Genomic DNA, 16,774 nt, shown 5'->3' with positions numbered 1-16,774 from the left:
AGCAGTAATAGTAGTAGTATTAGCAGTTGTAATGGTAGCAATAGTGGTTGTATTAGCAGTAGTGGTTATATTAGTACTAGTAAGTTTAAAGCTGGACTGAGTTCCTTTTTTGGGGGACGGGACCCCCGTTCCCCTCCTGCAGACTCCTCGCCCCACAGTTCGGTAAACACTGTACTAAAACCATGTCTCTGTTCTCCCCCTCAGAACCTGAAGAGCCATGCGGTCACCATGTTTGAGGTGGGGAAGCTGTCAGACGAGACCCTGGACAGCTTTCTGATGGAGCTGGAGAAAGTAAGCTGTGTGTGGAATTGAGCTAGAGAGTAAGCCTTTATTACTTGGCTCCATGGGAACTAAACCAGTCGCTGGAGGTGGCAAACCAATTTACACAGAGGGGCCGTAGAGGGGGACACAGCGCTTTTGGCAACGTAATATGGCAACACAACAGGGTCACAGGGGCAGACTCAAATTTGTACACATGAAAGACACAGGAAAGAATATACACACACAAACGGCGAGGCCCAAAGTTATTTTGACCATGTTACTAACCCCTCTCTCTCTCCTCCCTCCCTCGGGTAGAGAGCACGGCGGAGGGCGAGACCCAGAGGTATTTTGACCATGTTACTAACCCCTCTCTCTCTCTCCTCCGTCAGGTAGAGAGCACGGCGGAGGGTGAGGCCCAGAGGTATTTTGACCATGTTACTAACCCCTCTCTCTCTCTCCTCCGTCAGGTAGAGAGCACGGCGGAGGGCGAGGCCCAGAGGTATTTTGCCAATGTTACTAACCCCTCTCTCTCCTCCCTCAGGTAGAGAGCACAGCGGAGGGCGAGGCCCAGAGGTATTTTGACCATGTTACTAACCCCTCTCTCTCTCCTCCCTCCCTCCCTCGGGTAGAGAGCACGGCGGAGGGCGAGGCCCAGAGGTATTTTGACCATGTTACTAACCCCTCTCTCTCCTCCCTCAGGTAGAGAGCACGGCTGATGGCGAGCCCCAGAGCTATTTTGACCATGTTACTAACCCCTCTCTCTCTCTCTCCTCCGTCAGGTAGAGAGCACAGCGGAGGGCGAGGCTCAGAGGTATTTTGACCATGTTACTAACACCTCTCTCTCTCTCTCTCTGCTCCGTCAGGTAGAGAGCACGGCGGAGGGCGAGGCCCAGAGGTATTTTGACCATGTTACTAACCCCTCTCTCTCTCTCTCTCTCTCTCTCTCTCTCCTCCCTCCCTCAGGTAGGGAGCACAGCAGAGGGCGAGGCCCAGAGGTATTTTGACCATGTTACTAACCCCTCTCTCTCTCTCTCTCCTCCCTCCCTCAGGTAGGGAGCACGGCAGAGGGCGAGGCCCAGAGGTATTTTGACCATGTTACTAACCCCTCTCTCTCCTCCGTCAGGTAGAGAGCACGGCGGAGGGCGAGGCCCAGAGGTATTTTGACCATGTTACTAACCCCTCTCTCTCTCCTCCCTCAGGTAGAGAGCACGGCGGAGGGCGAGGCCCAGAGGTATTTTGACCACGCTCTGACCCTCAGGAACACCATCCTGTTTCTCCGCTACAACAAGGAACTAACCACCGACCAGGGCCCTGACCTGCCTAACAACGGTAACTAACAACACACCTTATACCCTTTTTCTTTAGTTAGGAAGCAATAACATAATGCTCACACCCTGTTCTGTGTGTTAAAAGTAGTTAGAATTCAAAATAAAAGTTGTTGGAAAAGTTATGAGATATTTTGTATGCAATGGTATAATAACACTGAGCAACTATATAAACACAGCATGTAAAGTGTTGGTCCCACGTGCAATGGTATAATAACACTGAGCAACTATATAAACACAGCATGTAAAGTGTTGGTCCCACGTGCAATGGTATAATAACACTGAGCAACTATATAAACACAGCATGTAAAGTGTTGGTCCCATGTGCAATGGTATAATAACACTGAGCAACTATATAAACACAGCATGTAAAGTGTTGGTCCCATGTTCCCATACAGACAAAAAGCTTATTTCTCTCAAATGTTGTGCACAACTTTGTTTACATCACTGTTAGTGAGCGTTTCTCCTTTCCCAAGATAATCCATCCACCTGACAGCTGTGGCATTTCAAGAAGCTGCTTATACAGCATGGCCAGTACACAGGTGCACCTTGTGCTGGGGACAATAATAAGCCACTCTAAAATGTTCAGTTTTGTAACACAACACAATGCTGCAGATGTGGCAAGTTTCGAGGGAGCTTGCAGTTGGCTTGCTGACTGCAGGAATGTCCACCAGAGCTGCTGCCAGAGAAGTGAATGTTCATTTCTCTACCTTAAGTCATCGTTTTTGAGAACGTGGCAGTACGTCCAACCGGCCTTACAACCTCAGACCACGTGTGTATGGCGTGGTGTGGGCGAGCGATTTGCTGATGTCAACGTTGTGAACAGAGTGCCCCATTACGGTGGTGGGGTTATGGTATGGGCAGGCATAAACTAGGGACAACAAACACAATTGGATTTTATCCATGGTAATTAGAATGTTGAGATACCGTGGTGAGATCCTGAGGCCCATTGTCGTTGCATTCATCCTCCATCACCTCATGTTTCAGCATGGTAATACACAGCTCCATGTCGCAAGGATCTGGACACTTCCTGGAAGCTGAAAATGTCCCAGTTCTCCCATGGCCTACATACTCACCAAACATGCCACCCATTGAGCATGTTCGGGATGCTCTGGACCAGTGTATGACAGCATGTCCCAGTTCCCGCCAATATCCAGCAACTTTAAAGCCACTGAAGAGGAGTGGGACAACATTCCACAGGCCACAATCAACAGCCTGATCAACTCTATGTGAAGGAGATGTGTCACGCTGCATGAGGCAAATGGTGGTCACACCAGATACTGACTGGTTTTCTGATCCACACCAGATACTGACTGGTTCTCTGATCCACACCAGATACTGACTGGTTTTCTGATCCACACCAGATACTGACTGGTTCTCTGATCCACACCAGATACTGACTGGGTTTCTGATCCACACCAGATACTGACTGGTTTTCTGATCCACACCAGATACTGACTGGTTTTCTGATCCACACCAGATACTGACTGGTTTTCTAATCCACACCAGATACTGACTGGTGTTCTGATCCACACCAGATACTGACTGGTTTTCTGATCCACACCAGATACTGACTGGGTTTCTGATCCACACCAGATACTGACTGGTGTTCTGATCCACACCAGATACTGACTGGTTTTCTGATCCACACCAGATACTGACTGGTGTTCTGATCCACACCAGATACTGACTGGTGTTCTGATCCACACCAGATACTGACTGGTTTTCTGATCCACTCCCCTACCTTTTATTGAAAGGTATCTGTGACCAACAGATGCATATCTATATTCCCAGTCATGGTAATTCCATAGATTAGGACCTAATGAATTTATTGAACTGTATTTCCTCATATGAACTGTAGCTCAGTCAAATCTTTGAACTTGTTGCATGTTGCACCTACATTTTTATTCAGTATAGATAGTAGTTTTAACATCCTGTCTAGTTATTAGTGTTTTTATAGATAGTAGTTTTAACATCCTGTCTAGTTATTAGTGTTTTTATAGATAGTAGTTTTAACATCCTGTCTAGTTATTAGTGTTTTTATAGATAGTAGTTTTAACATCCTGTCTAGTTATTAGTGTTTTTATAGATAGTTTTAACATCCTGTCTAGTTATTAGTGTTTTTATAGATAGTAGTTTTAACATCCTGTCTAGTTATTAGTGTTTTTATAGTTATTAGTAGTAGTTTTAACATCCTGTCTAGTTATTAGTGTTTTTATAGGTAGTAGTTTTAACATCCTGTTTTTATTAGTGTTTTTATAGGTAGTAGTTTTAACATCCTGTCTAGTTATTAGTGTTTTTATAGGTAGTAGTTTTAACATCCTGTCTAGTTATTAGTGTTTTTATAGGTAGTAGTTTTAACATCCTGTCTAGTTATTATAGTAGTAGTTTTAACATCCTGTCTAGTTATTAGTAGATAGTAGTTTTAACATTCTGTCTAGTTATTAGTGTTTTTATAGATAGTAGTTTTAACATCCTGTCTAGTTATTAGTGTTTTTATAGATAGTAGTTTTAACATCCTGTCTAGTTATTAGTGTTTTTATAGGTAGTAGTTTTAACATCCTGTCTAGTTATTAGTGTTTTTATAGGTAGTAGTTTTAACATCCTGTCTAGTTATTAGTGTTTTTATAGGTAGTAGTTTTAACATCCTGTCTAGTTATTAGTGTTTTTATAGATAGTAGTTTTAACATCCTGTCTAGTTATTAGTGTTTTTATAGATAGTAGTTTTAACATCCTGTCTAGTTATTAGTGTTTTTATAGATAGGTAGTTAGTTTTTTATAGGTAACATCCTGTCTAGTTATTAGTGTTTTTATAGATAGTAGTTTTAACATCCTGTCTAGTTATTAGTGTTTTTATAGGTAGTAGTTTTAACATCCTGTCTAGTTATTAGTGTTTTTATAGGTAGTAGTTTTAACATCCTGTCTAGTTATTAGTGTTTTTATAGGTAGTAGTTTTAACATCCTGTCTAGTTATTAGTGTTTTTATAGATAGTAGTTTTAACATCCTGTCTAGTTATTAGTGTTTTTATAGATAGTAGTTTTAACATCCTGTCTAGTTATTAGTGTTTTTATAGATAGTAGTTTTAACATCCTGTCTAGTTATTAGTGTTTTTATAGGTAGTAGTTTTAACATCCTGTCTAGTTATTAGTGTTTTTATAGGTAGTAGTTTTAACATCCTGTCTAGTTATTAGTGTTTTTATAGGTAGTAGTTTTAACATCCTGTCTAGTTATTAGTGTTTTTATAGATAGTAGTTTTAACATCCTGTCTAGTTATTAGTGTTTTTATAGATAGTAGTTTTAACATCCTGTCTAGTTATTAGTGTTTTTATAGGTAGTAGTTTTAACATCCTGTCTAGTTATTAGTGTTTTTATAGGTAGTAGTTTTAACATCCTGTCTAGTTATTAGTGTTTTTATAGATAGTAGTTTTAACATCCTGTCTAGTTATTAGTGTTTTTATAGATAGTAGTTTTAACATAGTTATTAGTGTTTTTACATCCTGTCTAGTTATTAGTGTTTTTATAGATAGTAGTTTTAACATCCTGTCTAGTTATTAGTGTTTTTATAGGTAGTAGTTTTAACATCCTGTCTAGTTATTAGTGTTTTTATAGATAGTAGTTTTAACATCCTGTCTAGTTATTAGTGTTTTTATAGGTAGTAGTTTTAACATCCTGTCTAGTTATTAGTGTTTTTATAGGTAGTAGTTTTAACATCCTGTCTAGTTATTAGTGTTTTTATAGGTAGTAGTTTTAACATCCTGTCTAGTTATTAGTGTTTTTATAGGTAGTAGTTTTAACATCCTGTCTAGTTATTAGTGTTTTTATAGATAGTAGTTTTAACATCCTGTCTAGTTATTAGTGTTTTTATAGGTAGTAGTTTTAACATCCTGTCTAGTTATTAGTGTTTTTATAGATAGTAGTTTTAACATCCTGTCTAGTTATTAGTGTTTTTATAGATAGTAGTTTTAACATCCTGTCTAGTTATTAGTGTTTTTATAGTAGTTTTTAACATCCTGTTATTAGTGTTTTTATAGTTATTAGTGTTTTTATAGATAGTAGTTTTAACATCCTTATAGGTATAGTAGTTTTAACATCCTGTCTAGTTATTAGTGTTTTTATAGGTAGTAGTTTTAACATCCTGTCTAGTTATTAGTGTTTTTATAGATAGTAGTTTTAACATCCTGTCTAGTTATTAGTGTTTTTATAGGTAGTAGTTTTAACATCCTGTCTAGTTATTAGTGTTTTTATAGGTAGTAGTTTTAACATCCTGTCTAGTTATTAGTGTTTTTATAGGTAGTAGTTTTAACATCCTGTCTAGTTATTAGTGTTTTTATAGGTAGTAGTTTTAACATCCTGTAGTTATTATAGGTCCCTGTCTAGTTATTAGTGTTTTTATAGGTAGTAGTTTTAACATCCTGTTTTATTAGTGTTTTTATAGGTAGTAGTTTTAACATCCTGTCTAGTTATTAGTGTTTTTATAGGTAGTAGTTTTAACATCCTGTCTAGTTATTAGTGTTTTTATAGGTAGTAGTTTTAACATCCTGTCTAGTTATTAGTGTTTTTATAGGTAGTAGTTTTAACATCCTGTCTAGTTATTAGTGTTTTTATAGGTAGTAGTTTTAACATCCTGTCTAGTTATTAGTGTTTTTATAGGTAGTAGTTTTAACATCCTGTCTAGTTATTAGTGTTTTTATAGGTAGTAGTTTTAACATCCTGTCTAGTTATTAGTGTTTTTATAGATAGTAGTTTTAACATCCTGTCTAGTTATTAGTGTTTTTATAGGTAGTAGTTTTAACATCCTGTCTAGTTATTAGTGTTTTTATAGGTAGTAGTTTTAACATCCTGTCTAGTTATTAGTGTTTTTATAGGTAGTAGTTTTAACATCCTGTCTAGTTATTAGTGTTTTTATAGGTAGTAGTTTTAACATCCTGTCTAGTTATTAGTGTTTTTATAGGTAGTAGTTTTAACATCCTGTCTAGTTATTAGTGTTTTTATAGATAGTAGTTTTAACATCCTGTCTAGTTATTAGTGTTTTTATAGATAGTAGTTTTATTAGTGTTTTTATAGGTAGTAGTTTTAACATCCTGTCTAGTTATTAGTGTTTTTATAGATAGTAGTTTTAACATCCTGTCTAGTTATTAGTGTTTTTATAGGTAGTAGTTTTAACATCCTGTCTAGTTATTAGTGTTTTTATAGTAGTTTTTAACATCCTGTCTAGTTATTAGTGTTTTTATAGGTAGTTTTTAACATCCTGTCTAGTTATTAGTGTTTTTATAGGTAGTAGTTTTAACATCCTGTCTAGTTATTAGTGTTTTTATAGGTAGTAGTTTTAACATCCTGTCTAGTTATTAGTGTTTTTATAGGTAGTAGTTTTAACATCCTGTCTAGTTATTAGTGTTTTTATAGGTAGTAGTTTTAACATCCTGTTTTATTAGTGTTTTTATAGGTAGTAGTTTTAACATCCTGTCTAGTTATTAGTGTTTTTATAGATAGTAGTTTTAACATCCTGTCTAGTTATTAGTGTTTTTATAGGTAGTAGTTTTAACATCCTGTCTAGTTATTAGTGTTTTTATAGATAGTAGTTTTAACATCCTGTTTTAACATCCTGTCTAGTTATTAGTGTTTTTATAGATAGTAGTTTTAACATCCTGTCTAGTTATTAGTGTTTTTATAGGTAGTAGTTTTAACATCCTGTCTAGTTATTAGTGTTTTTATAGGTAGTAGTTTTAACATCCTGTCTAGTTATTAGTGTTTTTATAGGTAGTAGTTTTAACATCCTGTCTAGTTATTAGTGTTTTTATAGATAGTAGTTTTAACATCCTGTCTAGTTATTAGTGTTTTTATAGGTAGTAGTTTTAACATCCTGTCTAGTTATTAGTGTTTTTATAGGTAGTAGTTTTAACATCCTGTCTAGTTATTAGTGTTTTTATAGGTAGTAGTTTTAACATCCTGTCTAGTTATTAGTGTTTTTATAGGTAGTAGTTTTAACATCCTGTCTAGTTATTAGTGTTTTTATAGGTAGTAGTTTTAACATCCTGTCTAGTTATTAGTGTTTTTATAGGTAGTAGTTTTAACATCCTGTCTAGTTATTAGTGTTTTTATAGGTAGTAGTTTTAACATCCTGTCTAGTTATTAGTGTTTTTATAGGTAGTAGTTTTAACATCCTGTCTTTATTAGTGTTTTTATAGGTAGTAGTTTTAACATCCTGTCTAGTTATTAGTGTTTTTATAGGTAGTAGTTTTAACATCCTGTCTAGTTTTAACATCCTGTCTAGTTATTAGTGTTTTTATAGATAGTAGTTTTAACATCCTGTCTAGTTATTAGTGTTTTTATAGATAGTAGTTTTAACATCCTGTCTAGTAGTAGTTTTTTAACATCCTGTCTAGTTATTAGTGTTTTTATAGATAGTAGTTTTAACATCCTGTCTAGTTATTAGTGTTTTTATAGGTAGTAGTTTTAACATCCTGTCTAGTTATTAGTGTTTTTATAGGTAGTAGTTTTAACATCCTGTCTAGTTATTAGTGTTTTTATAGGTAGTAGTTTTAACATCCTGTCTAGTTATTAGTGTTTTTATAGATAGTAGTTTTAACATCCTGTCTAGTTATTAGTGTTTTTATAGGTAGTAGTTTTAACATCCTGTCTAGTTATTAGTGTTTTTATAGATAGTAGTTTTAACATCCTGTCTAGTTATTAGTGTTTTTATAGGTAGTAGTTTTAACATCCTGTCTAGTTATTAGTGTTTTTATAGGTAGTAGTTTTAACATCCTGTCTAGTTATTAGTGTTTTTATAGGTAGTAGTTTTAACATCCTGTCTAGTTATTAGTGTTTTTATAGGTAGTAGTTTTAACATCCTGTCTAGTTATTAGTGTTTTTATAGATAGTAGTTTTAACATCCTGTCTAGTTATTAGTGTTTTTATAGGTAGTAGTTTTAACATCCTGTCTAGTTATTAGTGTTTTTATAGGTAGTAGTTTTAACATCCTGTCTAGTTATTAGTGTTTTTATAGATAGTAGTTTTAACATCCTGTCTAGTTATTAGTGTTTTTATAGGTAGTAGTTTTAACATCCTGTCTAGTTATTAGTGTTTTTATAGATAGTAGTTTTAACATCCTGTCTAGTTATTAGTGTTTTTATAGGTAGTAGTTTTAACATCCTGTCTAGTTATTAGTGTTTTTATAGATAGTAGTTTTAACATCCTGTCTAGTAGTTTTAACATCCTGTCTAGTTATTAGTGTTTTTATAGGTAGTAGTTTTAACATCCTGTCTAGTTATTAGTGTTTTTATAGGTAGTAGTTTTAACATCCTGTCTAGTTATTAGTGTTTTTATAGGTAGTAGTTTTAACATCCTGTCTAGTTATTAGTGTTTTTATAGGTAGTAGTTTTAACATCCTGTCTAGTTATTAGTGTTTTTATAGGTAGTAGTTTTAACATCCTGTCTAGTTATTAGTGTTTTTATAGATAGTAGTTTTAACATCCTGTCTAGTTATTAGTGTTTTTATAGGTAGTAGTTTTAACATCCTGTCTAGTTATTAGTGTTTTTATAGATAGTAGTTTTAACATCCTGTCTAGTTATTAGTGTTTTTATAGGTAGTAGTTTTAACATCCTGTCTAGTTATTAGTGTTTTTATAGATAGTAGTTTTAACATCCTGTCTAGTTATTAGTGTTTTTATAGGTAGTAGTTTTAACATCCTGTCTAGTTATTAGTGTTTTTATAGGTAGTAGTTTTAACATCCTGTCTAGTTATTAGTGTTTTTATAGGTAGTAGTTTTAACATCCTGTCTAGTTATTAGTGTTTTTATAGATAGTAGTTTTAACATCCTGTCTAGTTATTAGTGTTTTTATAGGTAGTAGTTTTAACATCCTGTCTAGTTATTAGTGTTTTTATAGGTAGTAGTTTTAACATCCTGTCTAGTTATTAGTGTTTTTATAGATAGTAGTTTTAACATCCTGTCTAGTTATTAGTGTTTTTATAGATAGTAGTTTTAACATCCTGTCTAGTTATTAGTGTTTTTCCTGTAGGTAGTAGTTTTAACATCCTGTCTAGTTATTAGTGTTTTTATAGGTAGTAGTTTTAACATCCTTTTTATTAGTGTTTTTATAGATAGTAGTTTTAACATCCTGTCTAGTTATTAGTGTTTTTATAGATAGTAGTTTTAACATCCTGTCTAGTTATTAGTGTTTTTATAGATAGTAGTTTTAACATCCTGTCTAGTTATTAGTGTTTTTATAGATAGTAGTTTTAACATCCTGTCTAGTTATTAGTGTTTTTATAGATAGTAGTTTTAACATCCTGTCTAGTTATTAGTGTTTTTATAGATAGTAGTTTTAACATCCTGTCTAGTTATTAGTGTTTTTATAGGTAGTAGTTTTAACATCCTGTCTAGTTATTAGTGTTTTTATAGATAGTAGTTTTAACATCCTGTCTAGTTATTAGTGTTTTTATAGATAGTAGTTTTAACATCCTGTCTAGTTATTAGTGTTTTTATAGATAGTAGTTTTAACATCCTGTCTAGTTATTAGTGTTTTTATAGGTAGTAGTTTTAACATCCTGTCTAGTTATTAGTGTTTTTATAGGTAGTAGTTTTAACATCCTGTCTAGTTATTTTGTGTTTTTATAGATAGTAGTTTTAACATCCTGTCTAGTTATTAGTGTTTTTATAGGTAGTAGTTTTAACATCCTGTCTAGTTATTAGTGTTTTTATAGGTAGTAGTTTTAACATCCTGTCTAGTTATTAGTGTTTTTATAGGTAGTAGTTTTAACATCCTGTCTAGTTATTAGTGTTTTTATAGGTAGTAGTTTTAACATCCTGTCTAGTTATTTTGTGTTTTTATAGATAGTAGTTTTAACATCCTGTCTAGTTATTAGTGTTTTTATAGGTAGTAGTTTTAACATCCTGTCTAGTTTTTAGTGTTTTTATAGGTAGTAGTTTTAACATCCTGTCTAGTTATTAGTGTTTTTATAGGTAGTAGTTTTAACATCCTGTCTAGTTATTTTGTGTTTTTATAGATAGTAATATAATACTCCAGCCAACAGAACTGAGTGTGTAATATAATATAATACTCCAGCCAACAGAACTGAGTGTGTAATATAATATAATACTCCAGCCAACAGAACTGAGTGTGTAATATAATATAATACTCCAGCCAACAGAACTGAGTGTGTAATATAATATAATACTCCAGCCAACAGAACTGAGTGTGTGATATAATATAAGGGTTTTGGTTCATCTCTGTTTTCGACTATCATGGTTCAAACATACCAAGACGGTCGTGAAGAGGGCACCTCAAAACCTTTTCCACCTCGAGAGACTAAAAAGATTTGGCATGGGTCCCCAGATCCTCAAAATGTTCTTTAGCTGCACCATTGAGAGCATCCTGGCATCTGACTGTAAGCCGCTACAGAGGGTAGTGCATTCAGTACATCACTGGGGCCAAGCGTCCTGCCATCCAGGACCTATATAATAGGTGGTGTCTGAGGAAGGCCCTACAGAGGGTAGAGCGTACGGCCCAGTACATCACTGGTGCCAAGCGTCCAGCCATCCAGGACCTATATAATAGGTGGTGTCTGAGGAAGGCCCTACAGAGGGTAGAGCGTACGGCCCAGTACATCACTGGGGCCAAGCGTCCTGCCATCCAGGACCTATATAATAGGTGGTGTCTGAGGAAGGCCCTACAGAGGGTAGAGCGTACAGCCCAGTACATCACTGGTGCCAAACGTCCTGCCATCCAGGACCTATATGATAGGTGGTGTCTGAGGAAAGCCCATAAAATTGTCAGCGACTCCAGTCACCCAAGTTCTGGACTGTTTTCTCTGCTACCGCACGGCAAGCGGTACCGGAGCACCAAGTCTAGGACCAAACGGCTCCTCAACAGCTTCTACCCCCAAGCCATTAGACCGCTGAACAATTCATAAAAATCGTCACCAGACAATTTACATTGCCCCCCCCCTTCCCCTTTGAACACTACTGCTACTCGCTGTTTGTTTGTTACCTATGTATAGTCACTTCACCCCCACCTACATGTACAGATGACCTCAACTAACCTGTACTGGTACCCCCTGTATGTAGCCTCCACATTGACTCTGTACCGGTACCCCCTGTATATAGCCTCCACATTGACTCTGTACCGGTACCCCCTGTATGTAGCCTCCACATTGACTCTGTACCGGTACCACCTGTATATAGCCTCCACATGGACTCTGTACCGGTACCCCCTGTATATAGCCTCCACATTGACTCTGTACTGGTACCCCCTGTATATAGCCTCCACATTGACTCTGTACTGGTACCCCCTGTATATAGCCTCCACATTGACTCTGTACTGGTACCCCCTGTATATAGCCTCCACCTTGACACTGTACTGATACCCCCTGTATATAGCCTCCACATTGACTCTGTAATGGTACCCCCTGTATATAGCCTCCACATTGACTCTGTACTGGTACCCCCTGTATATAGTCTCCACATTGACTCTGTACCGGTACCCCCTGTATATAGCCTCCACATTGACTCTGTACCGGTACCCCCTGTATATAGCCTCCACCTTGACTCTGTACTGATACCCCCTGTATATAGCCTCCACATTGACTCTGTACTGGTACCCCCTGTATATAGCCTCCACCTTGACTCTGTACTGATACCCCCTGTATATAGCCTCCACATTGACTCTGTAATGGTACCCCCTGTATATAGCCTCCACATTGACTCTGTACTGGTACCCCCTGTATATTGTCTCCACATTGACTCTGTACTGGTACCCCTGTATATAGCCTCCACATTGACTCTGTACCGGTACCCCCTGTATATAGCCTCCACCTTGACTCTGTACTGATACCCCTGTATATAGCCTCCACATTGACTCTGTAATGGTACCCCCTGTATATAGCCTCCACATTGACTCTGTACTGGTACCCCTGTATATAGTCTCCACATTGACTCTGTACCGGTACCCCCTGTATATAGCCTCCACATTGACTCTGTACCGGTACCCCTGTATATAGCCTCCACATTGACTCTGTATACCCCCTGTATATAGCCTCCACATTGACTCTGTACTGGTACCCCTGTATATAGCCTCCACATTGACTCTGTAATGGTACCCCTGTATATAGCCCCACATTGACTCTGTACTGGTACCCCCTGTATATAGCCTCCACCTTGACTCTGTACTGATACCCCCTGTATATAGCCTCCACATTGACTCTGTAATGGTACCCCTGTATATAGCCTCCACATTGACTCTGTACTGGTACCCCCTGTATATAGTCTCCACATTGACTCTGTACCGGTACCCCTGTATATAGCCTCTACATTGACTCTGTACCGGTACCCCTGTATATAGCCTCCACCTTGACTCTGTACCGGTACCCCCTGTATATAGCCTCCACATTGACTCTGTACTGGTACCCCCTGTATATAGCCTCCACATTGACTCTGTACCGGTACCCCCTGTATATAGCCTCCACATTGACTCTGTACCGGTACCCCCTGTATATAGCCTCCACATTGACTCTGTACCGGTACCCCTGTATATAGCCTCCACATTGACTCTGTACCGGTACCCCCTGTATATAGCCTCCACATTGACTCTGTACCGGTACCCCTGTATATAGCCTCCACATTGACTCTGTACAGGTAACCCCTGTATATAGCCTCCACATTGACTCTGTACCGGTACCCCCTGTATATAGCCTCCACATTGACTCTGCACCGGTACCCCCTGTATATAGCCTCCACATTGACTCTGTACCGGTACCCTCTGTATATAGCCTCCACATTGACTCTGTACCGGTACCCCCTGTATATAGCCTCCACATTGACTCTGTACCGGTACCCCCTGTATATAGCCTCCACATTGACTCTGTACCGGTACCCCCTGTATATAGCCTCCACATTGACTCTGTACCGGTACCCCCTGTATATAGCCTCCACATTGACTCTGTACCGGTACCCCTGTATATAGCCTCCACATTGACTCTGTACCGGTACCCCCTGTATATAGCCTCCACATTGACTCTGTACCGGTACCCCCTGTATATAGCCTCCACATTGACTCTGTACTGGTACCCCCTGTATATAGCCTCCACCTTGACTCTGTACTGATACCCCCTGTATATAGCCTCCACATTGACTCTGTAATGGTACCCCCTGTATATAGCCCCCACATTGACTCTGTACTGGTACCCCCTGTATATAGCCTCCACCTTGACTCTGTACTGATACCCCCTGTATATAGCCTCCACATTGACTCTGTAATGGTACCCCCTGTATATAGCCTCCACATTGACTCTGTACTGGTACCCCCTGTATATAGTCTCCACATTGACTCTGTACCGGTACCCCCTGTATATAGCCTCTACATTGACTCTGTACCGGTACCCCCTGTATATAGCCTCCACCTTGACTCTGTACCGGTACCCCCTGTATATAGCCTCCACATTGACTCTGTACCGGTACCCCCTGTATATAGCCTCCACATTGACTCTGTACCGGTACCCCCTGTATATAGCCTCCACATTGACTCTGTACCGGTACCCCCTGTATATAGCCTCCACATTGACTCTGTACCGGTACCCCTGTATATAGCCTCCACATTGACTCTGTACTGGTACCCCTGTATATAGCCTCCACATTGACTCTGTACCGGTACCCCCTGTATATAGCCTCCACATTGACTCTGTACTGGTAACCCCTGTATATAGCCTCCACATTGACTCTGTACCGGTACCCCCTGTATATAGCCTCCACATTGACTCTGCACCGGTACCCCCTGTATATAGCCTCCACATAGACTCTGTACCGGTACCCCCTGTATATAGCCTCCACATTGACTCTGTACTGTAATTCCCTGTATATAGCCCCCACATTGACTCTGTACCGGTACCCCCTGTATATAGCCTCCACATTGACTCTGTACCGGTACCCCCTGTATATAGCCTCCACCTTGACTCTGTACTGGTACCCCTGTATATAGCCTCCACATTGACTCTGTACCGGTACCCCCTGTATATAGCCTCCACATTGACTCTGTACCAGTACCCCCTGTATATAGCCTCCACATTGACTCTGTACCGGTACCCCCTGTATATAGCCTCCACATTGACTCTGTACCGGTACCCCTGTATATAGCCTCCACATTGACTCTGTACCGGTACCCCTGTATATAGCCTCCACATTGACTCTGTACTGGTACCCCCTGTATATAGCCTCCACATAGACTCTGTACCGGTACCCCTGTATATAGCCTCCACATTGACTCTGTACCGGTACCCCTGTATATAGCCTCCACATTGACTCTGTACCGGTACCCCCTGTATATAGCCTCCACCTTGACTCTGTACCGGTACCCCTGTATATATAGCCTCCACATTGACTCTGTACCGGTACCCCTGTATATAGCCTCCACCTTGACTCTGTACTGGTACCCCCTGTATATAGCCTCCACATTGACTCTGTACCGGTACCCCTGTATATAGCCTCCACCTTGACTCTGTACCGGTACCCCTGTATATAGCCTCCACATTGACTCTGTACTGGTATCCCCTGTATATAGCCTCCACATTGACTCTGTACTGGTACCCTGTATTTAGCCTCCACATTGACTCTGTACTGGTATCCCCTGTATATAGCCTCCACATTGACTCTGTACTGATACCCCCTGTATATAGCCTCCACATTGACTCTGTACTGATACCCCCTGTATATAACCTCCACATTGACTCTGTACTGGTACCCCCTGTATATAGCCTCCACATTGACTCTGTACTGATACCCTGTATATAGCCTCCACATTGACTCTGTACCGGTACCCCCTGTATATAGCCCCCACATTGACTCTGTACCGGTACCCCCTGTATATAGCCTCCACATTGACTCTGTACCGGTACCCCCTGTATATAGCCCCCACATTGACTCTGTACTGATACCCCCTGTATATAGCCTCCACATTGACTCTGTACTGATACCCTGTATATAGCCTCCACATTGACTCTGTACTGATACCCCCTGTATATAGCCTCCACATTGACTCTGTACCATAACACCCTGTATATAGCCCCCACATTGACTCTGTACTGATACCCCCTGTATATAGCCTCCACATTGACTCTGTACCGGTACCCCCTGTTTATAGCCTCGCTATTGTTATGTTATTTTATAACATTTTATTTTAGTCTACTTGGTAAATATTTCCGTCTTCTTGAACTGTACTGTTGGTTAAGGGCTTGTAAGTAAACATTTCACGGTGAAGTCTACACCTGTTGTATTCGGAGCACGTGACAACGTTTTTGATTTCATTTGACACGTCCGTCAGGGTCCTGGTTAGCCGGTAATAATTGATGGAAATACCAGTCAATGTAAATCAATTTAACTAGTCATGCTCATCGGTCAATAGGAACATTTGCATAATTTAGTGGAATTATATTGTCTCATGCGTACAGTATATTTGTTATGTATCTTATCACACGGGTACAGCACACAGATCCAGAGCCTTGGAGCAGGAAATCTGTCAGACAGCATCTCAAAGAGCAACGGAAGGCAGGCTTCCTCAGAGTGTCACACTCCACTTTGCAATGAGCTGGAGGCAGTATGCATTTAGTTTAGTTGGAAACCTGAAGGTTTCACTACACATTATGAGACCTGTCTTACATTGCTTGTAAGTAGCCTCGCTACTCGCCTATTGGTTTTCAAATCAACTTTCTTTCATCGTGGAGGCAATTTTCTTTTATTGTCCAGTATCCAAAAGAACAGTCCTCGTCATATTAACAACCCATGCTAGTTGTTGATAATCCCAGTCATATTAGCATCCCATGCTAGTTGTTGATAATCCCAGTCATATTAGCATCCCATGCTAGTTGTTGATAATCCCAGTCATATTAACAACCCATGCTAGTTGTTGATAATCCCAGTCATATTATAACAACCCATGCTAGTTGTTGATAATCCTAGTCATATTATCAACCCATGATAATCCCAGTCATATTAACAACCCATGATAGTTGTTGATAATCCTAGTCATAATATAATCCTAGTCATATTATCAACAACCCATGAACAACCCATATAATCCCAGTCATATTAACAACCCATGCTAGTTGTTGATAATCCCAGTCAACCCATAGTTGTTGATAATCCCAACCCATGCTAGTTGTTGATAATCCCAGTCATATTAACAACCCATGCTAGTTGTTGAT

At 38.8% G+C, this 16,774-nt stretch overlaps 1 protein-coding gene across 1 annotated transcript in view; it reads left to right on the top strand.

Moving 5' to 3' along the window:
• Positions 1-16,774, top strand: part of fam91a1 (family with sequence similarity 91 member A1) — a 96,688-nt gene that overhangs the window by 55,151 nt on the left and 24,763 nt on the right. Inside the window, 2 exon segments of the mRNA XM_046361336.1 lie at positions 205-291; positions 1,461-1,590. Of these exon segments, the coding sequence (XP_046217292.1) occupies positions 205-291; positions 1,461-1,590 (217 nt within the window).

Source organism: Oncorhynchus gorbuscha, linkage group LG09, assembly GCF_021184085.1.
Source record: "Oncorhynchus gorbuscha isolate QuinsamMale2020 ecotype Even-year linkage group LG09, OgorEven_v1.0, whole genome shotgun sequence".
NCBI lineage: Eukaryota > Metazoa > Chordata > Actinopteri > Salmoniformes > Salmonidae > Oncorhynchus > Oncorhynchus gorbuscha.
The sequence above is the reverse complement of the archived record's forward strand: the minus strand, read 5'-3'. Positions and strand labels throughout refer to the sequence as shown.